At 35.1% G+C, this 15,477-nt stretch overlaps 1 protein-coding gene across 2 annotated transcripts in view; it reads left to right on the top strand.

Moving 5' to 3' along the window:
• Nucleotides 1-15,477, top strand: part of DMD (dystrophin) — a 1,160,174-nt gene that overhangs the window by 834,704 nt on the left and 309,993 nt on the right. For both annotated transcript variants that reach the window (XM_059491405.1, XM_059491401.1), the window contains exon 51: nucleotides 1,080-1,315. In XM_059491405.1, coding sequence (XP_059347388.1) covers nucleotides 1,080-1,315 — 236 coding nt within the window. The remainder of the gene's footprint in view (nucleotides 1-1,079; nucleotides 1,316-15,477) is intronic.

The following is a 15,477-nucleotide window of genomic DNA, read 5'->3' as shown; positions in this document are numbered from 1 at the left end:
GAGAAAAAATTATAATTTAGTGTAACCTCATCTGCAATAATATCATGCATGAGGGATTGCTTTTGCATCATTAACTGAATGTCAAAAATAGCCCAACAGTTCATAGCCATTTCTTTGTAAATAGCAAAAACTCAAGGAGAAAAGATCAGTCTTGAACTTCTGAATGATTTTATGTTCCAAACTTCTCTGTCCAATGGTGTGTCTGTGGTACCTCTCATCATTTTTGCTGCAGAGACAGAAATGCTGCTTCAGTCTTGAGTGAAGTCCATTCCATTCCATTCCATTCCATTCCATTCCATTCCATTCCATTCCATTCCATTCCAAGCAATGATTAATTCACAGATTATTTGCAACCCATAGCTAATAGATCAGGAAAAGACACTAAGAAGAAGATGCATTTCTTTTTTTACCTTTCTTTTCCCCCAAAAGAAAGGTAAAAATATACAGATATCCAAATAATAGCACATAATATTTTGAAGTTATGAGGTGGAAAAGTAAACAACTAGTCAAGGCTGAATTTCTTATTACATAAACTTCCATATTGGCCACAGATCCTGTGGGAAGTGCTTGGTGATAACAATAAGTGAGAAGATTTTTGGTCAGACAGTTTCACAGCTACAGAGTGACTTGGACACAGTGAATGAAACTTGTTTCTAAATACATGGTTATGCTACGATGTGTTGCATAGTCCAACCAACTTTTTTCAATCTGTATTCTGGCACAGAGATATTTGACCGCTACTAGACTTCTGGAAAATTACTCAGGCTTAAACAACCTTTAGCAAGGGGTTCTTGTTACACTGTGAATTTTGGTAGTTCCAGCTGGTCTTCTAAGGATGGAATTTGAATATGCTGAGAATGCTCCATGTTAGGCAGAAATTGTAATATAAATATTGTGGGGAAAATGAATTAATATTTTCTTTTTGTTTTGATTTTCATATTTTCAGATGAGGTAATATTAAGGAATAGGCTTATTCCTGTTTTATTCTTTCTATGGCATAAATTCTGAAATACTGAAATAAACATTTATCATAGTTCATTTATTCAGTAACTTGAGTTTTGTTTTTTTTTTTCTTTCAGTAACTCCTGGTGAAACTGTTGCTGTGGATACACAAACCAGGGTAACCAAGGAAACCACCACCTTCAAACCAGAAATGCCATCTTCTGTGCTTTTGGAGGTTCCAGCCTTGGCTGACTTCAATAAGGCATGGGCAGAACTCACTGACTGGCTTTCTCGACTGGATCGAGAGATAAAATCTCAGAGAGTGAAAGTAGGTGATCTTGATGACATCAACGACATGATCATCAAACAAAAGGTATGAGAAACACTGATTTTTCAAGTTGAAAGCCTCATGATCTTCGTTCTGTATTAAATCCTTTCAACAAGGAGCACAGGAGAGATGATAGGCTGCAATACATGTAGTTGTCACTTCAGCTACTTTATCCCATGAACACAATTATTGGATGAAATGTTTAGATAATTAATTGAGGAGAAAAGAAAAAGTATTTACTATTTTCTCTGGTATTTGAAGCAGATCTCTCTATGTTTCTGTTGCTTGTGCTGTAAGAGTATGCAAACCAATGGTTGAAATATAAACTTCTTGAGAATAAAGGAATTGCATAGTAAGCTCCAGGTTGGCAGGAAGAAGACGACCCTGTTTCATACCTTTTCTTATGTTACTTCTTAATAACTTTCTGAGAGCCTTACATGCTGCTCTCAGTTTATCAAAGGCTCCTCAGTTGTCTTAACAAAAAGAGCAGCTCATTAATGCAATTGTTTTGTCAGCAAAACTGCATCGCTGCATCACCTACCTTTGAAAACACAGAAAAACAAGGAAATACATGTTTTAGGAGAAAAAAAGGCTAAATTTTAGCTACTCAGTAGCAATAAAAGTAATTTTGTATTATACAGCTCTAAAGTAATTACCTGCCTTCTAGATTTAGCATTGTTCAATATAAAAGATTTGCCTTCCCTGCACAAAACTTTTCAGTGCTAAATTTCCATTCAGTTCAATTCTAAACTGAGTTTAGGATTCCCAATTATAAGATTCTGTTGTTTTTTCTCATAATCTTCCTCCTCATAAAAAAAAATCTGATTTATCATAAGGAAGATATTGACATTCTTCTCTTTGCTTAAACTAGAAATAGAGGGCAAAAAAATGTATCCATTTTATTGAGGCTCTGTACTGAGACATTTTAAAGAAAATATGCTGATGTTTCATGGGATTGTTTTTGCTGGTTCTTTTTTACTTCCTTTTCCCCCCAGTGCTTTAAAATATTTTTGAGAAATTTGGCTGGCTTTACCTTCTGTATGATGAACATGTTAGTTTCATCTTGATTAACGATGATTATATTTGCTAAGTAGAATTACATACTGCTTCATTAATTAAAATACCCTTAAAACAGAATGGATATAAGTGATAATTCCAGTGCCACCTGCACAGGGCATTAGGTTAAAATAGTTGTTATATCATTTGGAAATGTTGATGGCCAAACTTTATCTTTTAGAGATTTTCAGAATAATTTTGGTTTTAAAATTTTATATTGTCAAATACTTTGTTCAACATTTTTCAGTTTTCTTACTTATACCTCAGTTTAGCATTTTATTCTGGCAGACAAAATCTTTAGTTTGCTTCCTTCTGCAGATGTGTTTTACTTAAATATGAGATCAAATTATTAACTCTTCAGAATCTCAGTTAATATTATGTATGTTTTAAAATTAACTGCTTTGAATTTGCATTTTTTCTTAGTTCAGGGCTAAAATATTTTAACACTACTGCAGTCTGTTCCTGGCTGGGTAGCCCTGTCTCTTTTTTTAATAGCATGCTGTGCTGGTAACAAAACCAGCAGGAAAACTCTTTTTTGTCATGCTTACCTCTCTAATTGGCTGTGCAACAGAATGTGACATTTAATATATTCTCTGATGAAATGGAAGAATCAGAGTCTATATATAGACTGCAGTTCTGTTAGCTGTCTCCCTCTTCTCCAATGATCATCTTAATATCACTTAATACATGGAAATGAATGCCATGAAATATTCCATTCTTCTTGTAAATCTATCACTGGATTATTAGTTGAGATTAGGATGGGCAATTTTTTTCAAAGCTGACAAAAATTTTTTAGGTTTCTCAAAAAAAACCCCAAAAAACTGACCCTGCTTTGTAATGAGTGGAGTGTCTGCAGCAGTCTGTGAGCTGATGAAGTTGGACGTGTGGGTACTTGACTAATCCGAAAAGTCACGCCAGATATGATCTAAGTTGGAAATCCAAAAGTAGTGCTTACTCTCCCCTGATCTGTGCGTTCCATAAAAGATTACAGGGATATTTTTCCTGTGGCTGTAATTTAAAAGTCATTGGAAGTCACCACACTGCATCGTGGTTTATTTGGAGAGTTTATTGCATCTTTACAGGTACCTCAGTAAGATTTAATGAAAGTTCCATCCTTGTAGATTGACCTGATTTTTTTAAAGTCAGTTCTTAGACTTAGCTGTAAAATACCATCTGAACACAGCCAAATACTTCCCTTATAAAAATGCATCATTACAGAGATAAATGCTTAAAGAAAGCTGTTTCACTAAAAAACATCTCTAGCTGCTCACCCAGAATTTTGAATGCTTCAAACAGCTCATCCTGTTGTTGTGTTACCAAACCCTTACTGGTTTTGGGTTTCATATTTCATTCAAAGCAGAGAGCCACATTTCTAATAGTAAATTGCAATGTCAGAGCAAACATTTTAAAAGGAAAGAAATCCCATAACCTGGCAGTGTATGTAACAGGCCATTTTCCAAATCATTCAGGTAAAAATGAGTGACCTTAGGTTGTCCTTTCTTTCACAGCAGCTGTAATGTTGTTGAAGCTCCATCTCTGAGGTCATTTTGGTTAAGTTCTCTTCAATCTGATTGTATAAAGGATCACAGCCACTAGCTTTGCCATATTTTTCCTCTATAAAAGTTTAAGACATCATTAGCCCTCACTTGAACTTTTCTTGGAGCTGATCTCAGTGAATTGGCGCTCTTGTGTGAATAGCATACACGGGTTAATTATAGGATAATAAAACTCAAAAAAGACAACTATTTTTAAAAGAGACTTATTTTAGCGGCAGCTTCCCCTTAATGAAAGAAAAAATACAAATTAAATTCTCCAAAGTGGTGCACATAATATATAGTAAAAGTAGTGTACTGAAAGAGTAGCATAATGACTGCTCATTTCTAATATCTACAGTTAATCTTTCAGTCAAATGCATGGTATACTTCAAACAAATGCATTACCTATTTTAGTCATCCATGATTGTGTATGTCTTGTTAAACTCTATATAATTAAACTACAAGATACTAAAAAGTGTGAAGTAAAGATATTTAATACTAGCATTAATGTCATCTGTGCTTTCATTAAATGAAAATTATTATATTTTTCTCATGTTCTTGAAGATGCCTTGGCAGGCTGACAAAACTCATGTTTTTCCTTTAGATGAGAAATAATGCAAATAAAGTTCATGGGAAAGTTCATGGCTGTATAATATGCCATGATGTAGGGAGATGAGGAACACAATGAACTGTGGTTTACCCAGTTGCTTCAATTCACTGTCCTTACTTCAAAACAATCAACATCATTTATATTTGAGGATCAGGTGGGGGTTCTTCATAAAAGACAAAATTGTGATGAACAGGATTATGAACTCCATTTTGCTACATTTTAGAAAAATGGAAACCTTACTTAAGATGACAACAAGCCTTTGCTCAGAAATTCTGCTTTGGCCTCGTATTTTGCAACAGGAATAGATTTCTATTGAAAGTAGTGAATCATGGAAGCTGTGCAAAGCTTGAAGTTAATTAACAATGCTGTTCAAAGAGATCAGGTACTATAATCTCCTTAAATTTTGAATTATATCCATGGATTTTGCCAAGGTATGCTGTCCATCCAAATTTTTTGAAACATAGATAGTTGAAAGCATGGCTTCTTTATTGCACTGGATGAACATAGATTTTAATTAGTAAAACGTATTTTAATAAGTATTATATGTGTGAGACTACAATTTTCTATGCGTGTTTTTACTCCTTGATTCTAAAAGTTGAATAGGCTGAATCATCACTTTTAGGTATAGTAGAGGGGACTAATCTGAAAAAAATAAGTATTTATTAGAATGAGACCAACCTAGTTACTGAGACTTTTATGCAAAGAGGAAAAGACACTTTCAGATGGATGATTTGTGTCATCCCAGAGTAGTCAACGAAAAAGATGTAGAGAATTTATTTCTGTCTAATTAATTTGTCACTATTCAAAGAAAGGTGGGTTTGATCATCTGTCAGTTGGAGAAGTAAACAAAACTAGAATGAGGAAATGTTTTCACTTTTAATTGTAATTGATTTTTCTATAGTTGAGAATCTGTTGCAGATGATGGATAGTAAAATAACAGTTAAGGAAAAATATTTGTTTATAGACTGCAGAAAAAAGAGTGGGCTTAACTTATGTTTCTCTTGTCTGAGTATTTTTTATCTATCCTTTCCCATGGTTACATATCATGCATTTTACTATACAACTTAAATGTGCATTTTCATGTGCAACCTTACAATTAATATCAACATGGATCAGAAGAATGGGAAGTTTTCTGTCCAAACTGTGTTCCAACATCCATTTTTGTGGAAATATAAATATAGTTTTCCAGACTTATGTCCTGTTATTACAGAAGGAACTGTTAGTTCCAAATTAAAATTTGCAGTTCTGCATTGCTGGGTGTGAATCAGTGTACTCTAAATGTGCTTATCTTGAATGAGTAGTTGTAGTTACAGACAGAGGCTTTTGCTATGTCCATATAGCTGATGTTAGAAGGGTGAGCTGTAGGCAAGGTGGAGTCTTCACCCTTTTGGCTAGTGTACTTTAAGGTCTACAGAATTTTGCAGAAGTTTCATTTTAGTGACAAATGCATGAAAAGGTCCATGCATCCCCAGATAATGTACTGTAAAAGACCATAACAGAAGATTTTTACACTTGGATCTGAACAGGATTTCCAGTTCCTGTGATGTACTTAAAGGGAAAATTTTGTTAGTCCAGAGTCCAAGTGTGGTGCCAGTAAGTTGAGAATTTACATTCACACTTTCTGAGTCAAACAAGAGCATACTTCCCCATCCCTTGCTCTGTGCTGGCATGATGCTTTGAGCGTTGTTTTCAAATCTTGTAGGGTCTTCTTTCTTCAGATGAATACACAACTGCAGACATTCCTTGTGTCACTGTTGGACCAGGATAAACTACCTTGATAAAGCAGGGCTGGTGCTGAAACTGATTCTGCAGCATGTTGGATGTCTCACTGACATTTTTGTGCATCCTCTCTGATACCATAACCCTACAGATGAATTTATGGGTTAAAGGTTGTGCAAAACCTCACTTACCTCTATGAAATTTGCCATAGGATAAAACTGCTCAGGGGACACTATCATTATTTTGTTATGTATTTCAGAGTGTTATTGTTGTTGTATTTAATATGGGATATTTAGTGGAATTCTTCTTTTATGCTGTCAGTGCTGTTGGACTTCTGAAATTAATTTATGAAAGTACAGGAAATCTGGTTTTGGTTTCTGAAGTGAATAAGAAAATTAATAAATGAACAGATTTCTAAATATATTAATTTATTATTATTAATTTAAAATTATGAGATTTGTGGTCCTGAAATGGTTTTACTTTTTTGCAGAATAGAGAAAAATGAAAAAATGCCTATCAACCTTCCAGTTTCTTTCTAAAGGTTAGAAAATGCAGTAGGATGCTCTAGAGGGCCTGGAAATCTGAATCTTTAAAGGGAAAGGGAAAAAAAAAAGATCTATTGGTTGGAAAATTGGACCTCAAGGGATATAGAATATGTGTCAGGAGACTGGTTTTTTAATACTTTGTTGAACAAAAAGACAGCTGGTATTTTAAACTAGCTTGGCCAGCTCATTACTGTGTGTTACAGAGTATATTTGTTTTCTGTAACAGTAAAAAAAAAAGTCTAAATACTGTCTTTTGGAGTGTGATTAACAGCTATTTCTTTATTTCTCTATTATGTTAATTACTAGGACATGCATAAAAGTTGTACCTCTAAGGATCTGATTCTAAACTCATTGAAGTAAAAGAGTTACTTTCATCATTTTTCAATTAGTTTTCAGTTTTCAAGCTGTAGATCAACATCCAAACAAAAACAATATAACAGTTGTACCTAAAGATAACATTCCTCTTTTTGCTTTTATTGGTCTATTTTGAAATAATTTGAGGGTTTTTTTTTCCAATTCTGGACAAAAATAATTTATCATGATGAATAAAACTGGCATCTTTCTCAGGAGGGAAAGGATAAGTGTGTAGCAACTCAGGTTTTTTTGCCTCAATATGTTGAGTATTAGAAAGTATCAGCTTTTCATTAGGGCTGCATTTTTTCATTAGCAATTTTTTTTTTAATCTCTGAGTCAGATCTATGTTATAAGTATAAATGACCTATTCCATCAACACCGGATCTTACTTGATCTACTTTTTTTGATCTAAATCATGCTTTCATTTTGTGCTTTTATTCCACCAGTATGTGCAGTTCAGAGACCCTGCTGCATGAGGTCCTCTACAAATGCACCGTGGAAAGTTCATACCATGGGCACGGAAAGGGTTTTAGAGTTGTGTGCTGCCCACAGGGACATGGGAAAATCCTGCTGTGCTGGAAAGTGTAAAAACTCCCCAAACCCTCGTGAGTTCTGTGTGTGCCCAGCCAGCATAAAAATGCCTAACTAGATTCTGGGCTGAATTTAACACAGCCCTCACCAACATGCTGAGGGAAGGGATCATTCCTCTTTAATCAACCTGTGGGAAGCATCTGGAGTTTTGTGTCTGGTTTGGGCTGCCCAGTGTGCAGGAAAGACATGCAAGCAGTCCAGTGAGGAGCCAGCAATGTGGTCAGGGGCAGGAGAGCACTTGCTAAAGAGAGACTTGATAAACGAGGAGGGGCTGAACTGGGCTTGCTCAGCCTGGACAGAGCTCAGGACAGGCTGCTTGCTCTCTGCAGCCGTGACATGGGAGTCTGCAGAGAAGATAGAGCCAGACTCTTCTCAAAGGTTCCCAGCAGAAGGAGGAGAGTCAACAGACACATGCTGCAACAAAAGGAATTCTGATGGAATATTATGAGAAAAAATGTGCATGATGAGCATAATGATACATTGGAACAAGCTGTCCAGAGGTGCCAAGGATTCTCCATCCTTGGAGATATCCATCACAAACCTGCATAGGGTCTTGTGTGACCTCTGGATGTGACTCTGAATTTGGCAACATCTGAGCAGCAGCTGAGCAAAATTATCTGCAAAGGTGACTTCCAAGAAAAATTATTCTGTCATTATATATAAATGCTGTTCTCAAATATGGATTCTATACCTTGTCAATGAAACATGCTTTAAATGAAGGAAATCATGGCCTTATTTCCTGCTTTGTAACCTTTGTAACCCTGCCAACTCAGCTGTGATTTGCTTTAAGAACTGGAGAAGTCCTGTTAAAATTCAGACACATATTTTTAGGTTTTAAATAGTTGTGAGAATCTGCTGAGACAGTTACACAAATTTTAGGGGGCTTTAGTTTTGTACCAATATTGATATATATTATTAGAAGTAGTAACAAGAAAATATATGAGTGGACCTGGTTTTATTCAGAAATTGTGGGAAATAGAAAAGTAGCTTGTTTCTAAATAATGATGCAATGTATAGAATTCTAATCTAGTTGGAATCATAAAAAGCAAATTAAAACTAGGGGGAACAATTGTATATTTGCTCATTTAATGTGAAAGAAGATGGTGCTCCTCTTCAAGAAATGTTTTCTTCTGTAAGAAAATAAAAACATCAAATCCCAGCAGACCTCCCTAATGAAGCTGATCTTGAAACACAGTTCTTTTATGTGGAAAAGAAAATGACCCCAGAATTTAAACTAAAAAAATCTGCGATCTTGAAATCTACCCTATTGGTTTCCCAATGTGCCAAGGGTATCCTGATACTTCCATAAACACATCCAATAATGATATAGGTTTGGGGTTTTGCTAGCAGATGGACAATTCCCTCCTGAGGCAGAACAGCCAGCAGTGTCATTATCATCCTTTTTCATGAAGGGATTGTTTAAAAAAATGTCACTAGCTTTTAAAAAATGCAGTAAAAGCTCTATAATAAGTAGTTTCTAGTAACTTAGCTCTACTGCAGTAAGCACATTTCTTGGAATTTCGTTTTCTCTTTTCCCAGTAGAATTCTATGACAATTTTTTTGCACTTAGAGGAGCTCTCATGGAGAGTTCTCAGTTGATTTACATGTACATATTGTTTTATAACACTCACATTAAGTAATAAAACCACTCAAATAAGTACTTTACTCAAATGTAAGGAGACAAACATCTTAACTCACTCCAATGCAACATTTACATTTTGTGCTATGTAGAACTGCTTACAAGTGAAAGGAAAAAAATTTAAAAACACTGTAAGAGAGGCTTAAAGGCATATTTTTATTCAGGAGCACCCATTTCTTGAAAAATATTCTCTATTCCCTAACCATCATACACAATTTATTTTTTTCATGTGCCCCACCACTAGCTGTGTGGTGTCACTAGATTTAAGATAAATAAACAGTAAGTTCCTTTGGTTCTGGGAAGGCAGTGAAATAGTGGGGGATAGAACTGCATCTTGTGAAGTTGATACTATGGGAGGAGAGAGGAACACCGTACTTGGAATTTGTTTCCCTTGCTCCACCTTCTTCACCTTTGTGGAACATGGCCTGCTTTCTGCTGCCTGGATTCCCCTTTGGCTCATCTTTTCTTCAACATATCCTCCTTTTGTGACTACTAAATTGAATTTTGTATGCAGAAGATGAGATCAAAATATCTGGTTTTGTCTAGCTCGTCTAACATTTCTTAATGATGTGCAACGTATTGAAGAAGCCTTAGATTCTGGCACTTCAAGACTCTCTTTTCCTTTCACTAGTTGGGGATGGTGGGGGATAGGGTTTTATGTTTATTTTTTCTTTTCTTTGATATAGATAAAATAGAAGTAGAATTTGTTTTGTTTAATATCCTTCATTACTGCAAAAATGAAATTTTAAAAAATATTTGCTGACCGAAAATTTATAGTGTAAATAGAATATTAATTTTTCAAGTTAAGACTGCAATGAGATCCTAGAAAATGGTTGAATGCACATGCAGCTTAAAATACAAAAGTACTACTAAAAGCAATAGGACAGTTTTTCTCAAGAAAGAAACATTAAAGTATTTTTCGGAATTGAAACAGAGAATTCAGCTCTCCATGTAATCAAGCGCTGAAGGAGTAGTTAATTAAAAAAATCCTGGTTTTGTAGTAAGTGTGGGCCATTTCTCCAGGCTCTCATCTGTCTCTGTAGCCAGCTGATACAATAAGCAAGGTAACAAATCAATCTCAGAACTGTATTCTGCTGCTTCTGTGGACCATTTTTCTTACTGAGCTAAAAGATCAATTTAACTGCTCCCCATGGCACTCCTGATGATCAGGGGCTTTCTGCCTACAGGAAGGATTTTCTCCAGCCAAATATGAGATTCATACGAGAGATTTAGTCACTTCAGCTAGTTCCCAAGTTCCTTTTTCATGCTTCTGGATTTGTCAGATTCTCCAGATGAATTGTTAAATATGGAATTCACCCTGGCTTTCATGCAGTGAGGTGAGGGGGATTGTTTCCTGGAATGGATTCTCGCTCTCAATACACAGGCTCAGGTATAGATACCTACCTCCATTTAGTCTCACTCATCTCCACCCTGTGGAGGAGCAGTTTTCTGCTGGAAAGAGCCAGAACATTCCACTGGGAATGAAGCAACTCAGTGATTGTCCCCAGCAGGATTCCTGGCACAACCCCGCAAACCAAGCACTTTTCCTGTAATGTGGAACAGCCAGTCCCCACCATTTGTTAGCATGAATAAGCTTCTGGATATCCAGACCAAAGGCACTGATTTTACTCCATTGGGACATTGAAAAACTCCCTGATTTATCTCTCTTTCCTCTATCCATTTTTTTTGTCACCCCTGAAGGCCACAGTTCTAAGTTTTAGTTTAATTTGATTTGCGTATTAAAAAAACCGAACCAAATCCCACAAAACAAAACTACAAGAAAATAACATTCTAATATTAGCAGTGGTAAAGTGAAAAGCTGTATTTTGATACTCAAAGTGGCTTCTTTTTGATGTTTTAACAGAACAGCTTGACACTTTCCTTCTGTGAGAAACAAAACATTAGGATCAGCAGTTGTTTCTAATTAGAGGAGAAGCTGGTTTTTAGGAAAAAATGGTTCTAAGGTAACACAAATACCCTGTTTTATTTTTCCTTCATGTTCAGAGAAATATCTGTTATGTTTTTTGACCATAAAGCAAGGAAGAAATAATAAGCAGAAGGTGAATTTAAGCATTTTCCTCTTTGTGGGAAGAATGATGGTTTTTGGGCTATTGCAAGTTGCCAGTTATGTCTCACTGCATATGTCATGGAATCTTTTATTCAAACAGACAGCTTTGAAGGTGGCATGATGAGTGATGATATCTCAGGGTAAATGTCCAACCTTTTGACATATGTTTGACCATTTTCCTTTCTTCTATTTAATCAGTGTGTCTTAAATTCCTGCTGTGCATTGGGATCAACACTGATAACATTTTAAAATGTTATTATAAATCCTTCTACTCCTTCATATGTGGTCCATATGGCATAATATTTCTGATGAAAACTGGTATATGTGGCACACTCCTATAATGTCATTCAGATGTGGTATTCAGCTCTGACAGAGTGGTTGTGTTTTGCAAAGAAATGATGGTACATCAGAACACATAAAAACTATTAGCTTTTTTGCTGGTAGTGTGATTTTGGGTGGGGCTTCTTCCCCACCTGGACCTGTCATTGAGGCATGTGATAAAAAACAACACTGATGCTAGGGAACTACATTATATCTGTGCTCACTAGGTGACAACTGTGAAAGCTTGGCATCAAAGTGCTGTGAGACAGTTGATAAAATCAACTCCCTCAGCCATTTGTATTTTGTATTCCTTGACTAATTTAGAGGCAAAAAAAAAACCAAACCAAAACAAAACAACAACAACAAAAAAAACCAACTAAATTTAGTATTTATTTACTAAAGAGGATTTCCTATGCACTTTTTTACAAGGGGGAGTTCTTTAGAGGCAGCAGAATCTGAACTGGGGCTGAACCAACCGGCCCTTCTGGTCAGTGACTGTAATATATATATTCGGCCTGAGGTTATGAATCCAAAAATATCACTTCTGTGTTCCTGTACTAAATGTTCCAGACCTACACAAACCTGCCATATAATCCACAACAGACACTGTTGATATGACTGATTTACAGACAGGAGGGTTCACAGAAAAAAATAGTGGTATTTTGTGCATTTAAATTATAGTAATGATAAGGTGCATGTGGATGAAAAAAACTTTCAACCAGGTAATTGCAAGTAATTTCAACCAGGTAATTTCAGCTTGGATGAAAAAACTTTCAACCAATTTTAGCCAGGATTTAGATCATTGTTTTGAGCTGAGTCAGAAAGGTGAAATTGTCTCTTGTCTTGTGATTATGGTTAAGAGAAGACAAGAAAGATGGATTAAATGTAGGTGGAGAGGAAAGGGTAGGAAAACCAATGTAATTCTTGAATTGGAAAAGTTTGCAAGACTCTTAGTTTGTCTTCTCTAAGACATAGTTGTATAAAGGTCTGTTTTGTTGAATTGCAAAAAATTCAGAGAAGGAGAAAAATTTGTAACATAGAAATGCTCTTGTTTTTTATCTAGATTAGTATATGCAAATTTAATATCACCATGTTTCCCTCCCCCATCTCCTCCTCTTCCTGCTAGACTGCAGAAGTATTTAGGTCAAACATCCCTGCCTTCTGAGAAGGATATCTTACAAGTATCTTTCTTTGACTCTTTCTAGCCAAATATACTGAGATTAAGGAATATTTTTCATATTTAAACTTCTATTCAGTCATGTTAGTTCATTTTGTTTATTAGTGTCTATGTTTTTATTAATTTTGTTTTCCAATAATTCTTATTAAGTGTGATTAATCTATTTTACTTAATTATGATGGGTTTGTATGAATTTAATAATTTTGTATGTCTCTAGTAATTAGAATGGTTTATACAGAAGCCAGAATTGTAAGTGGAATCTAAGGCAAATGTGCACGTGACTTTTCATTTCCTTGGGTGCTCATTATCCAATTTCTTTGAAATTCTTTCATTAGCCAATCTTAAAATCACAAATCTTAATTAAAATAACAGGACAGCCTTTGGAGACCTCTTAGCATAGAATACAAAGCATTTAGTTCTTATTATGAGAAAATTGGGACTTTTCCACTCTAGGGTTCACAGGAAATGTGTTCTCTTGACTTCATGTTTCATTGTATGCCCATTTCTCAATTCCATGGGTTATGTGATCATTGTTAGGCTTTGCTGTAGAGTTGGTCCTCAGGGATGCTATTAAACAATATATAAGATAAATGATTCATCATCTTGTTTTGAATGATGGGTAAATCACCATTTATATTTTCATTTTGAACCCTCTTTCCTTCTACTGCCATTGCATAATAAGACTTTTTCATTGTAATTATCATTTTCAGCACAAAATCCATATAAATAGCAGATTATTTTTTTAATACTATCTCAGAAAGAGAAAAATGAACAGCAGGACTCATTTCCAGTTCCCTGTATTTCAAAAGAATTGTAATGGATTATTAAAAATAATGTGAAAACAAGCACTTTTTAACAATACTCAGCAGAAAATGATCATCTTTTAGTGCTTTGCAACTGATGCTTCTCCTTGGAGACATTCTGACTTCATTTCAATCTGCCTCTGTAGCTATTTTTTCCTTTCTTTTCCAAATTAATTTGAATTTTGCCTGTGAGGGATGCACTGTTAGGAAGGTAACACAGCACAGAGGATGCCAGGCCCTGTAAGGGTTGACCATGACAAACTGTTCCTGGGCAGCAACCTGCTGCCAGTGCTCTGTCTGCTGGTGCTCCTCCCGTCTGCTGCTTGTCTGCTGCTCTGGGCAGGGAAAGAAAAAGACAATCAAATTGGGAAGAGGTTCATTGAAACAATTCAGAAATAACTGCTAAGCACCATAGAGGTTAAATGTTAAAGCTAGTTTTCAGTTCTAATTTTATGGTCTGCACTGAAGTAAAGTTCAGGCAATGAGAGATGGAAACAACTATACTTACTATAATATGACTATACTTTCTCAGAACAATTTCTATTATGTTTGATAAGAACTTTCATTTTTAGAGGCTTTTAGATAAAGTTAAGTGTCCATATCCATGTGGAAAGCTGCTTTTCATGAGAAATTAGTTGAGAAATGTAAGAGAGTTTTTTAACAGATTCAGCCACAATTCTGTTTGGCACATAACCAATGATCCAGGAAAATACTCTGTTACAATTCTGAAATATTCTGGTGTACTTTTTAGTATTTGTTAATATCCAGTTCTCTCAATTAAATTATTCCATTGGTCTTAAATATCTCTAAAAAGGCAGACATCTGTGTATGTCAGTCCATTTGTGTTTGCTGAGGACATCTAGGAGACTGATCTTATTCTATACAGTAATTCTTAATGTTTAAACTTCACTTTCTACATTTGCTATGGTTTAATGCAAACTACTCAATCATTTGAAATAATGACGCAAAAAAGAATCTGAAAACATTGTTTAAAATTAAGATCTCCATAACAGAAATCTGGTTGAATTTACACTCCTATGGGAGTGAAAAGAGTAATATTTTGAAGCATATTAACTAAATTGTAATTACAATTGTAAGTAATTGTAACTAAATTACAATTTACAATTCAGAAAAAACTCACTACTTTGGAATTGTCCATGAAGATGTAGAAGGGTTTTTCTCTTTTTTTTTTTCTTTTTTTCTTTTTCTCTTTTTTTGTTATTTTAATAAGTGAATAGAAGAGACACGACTGTGTGTACAGCATTTTACTGGAAAAGGAGGGGACGGGAGGAGGCAGGATGTTAAAAAGATGTTCCCAGATATTTTTGTTCACTCTTACAGACTGTGTGTTGCTGACCATAATATGTACAAAAAGGAAAGAAAGTGTATTCCTCAGAACAAACTTGAAATTTCGCTGGTTTAAAATGTGTAACAAATCACACATCAAATTAAATCACCCAAATGCAGAGATTTTTATTATCCTTGCCATCTTTTCTGCCTTATTCTCATTTACCATTGATACCTGTCAATAAACCATAATCTGTGGACACTTTTTACATGAGTTCTTAAGGAAGAAGCTTGCAAACTGTGCAGGGCAGGGATCCCATCTTCTTTTAAATATCCTTTTAAATATTATTTAGACATTGTAGATTCTATTTGAGAAAACCCAACATACCTAACATGCATTAATTGTTGTGATCATATTTTAGCCACAATACAAATTCCTGGCATATCTCACTGAGTAATGAAAAAATCATTTGTAATTCTTATTCATAGACACAAAATTGGG

The sequence above is a fragment of the Ammospiza nelsoni genome, chromosome 2 (assembly GCF_027579445.1).
Source record: "Ammospiza nelsoni isolate bAmmNel1 chromosome 2, bAmmNel1.pri, whole genome shotgun sequence".
NCBI lineage: Eukaryota > Metazoa > Chordata > Aves > Passeriformes > Passerellidae > Ammospiza > Ammospiza nelsoni.
This window is presented reverse-complemented; position numbering and strand designations above follow the sequence as displayed.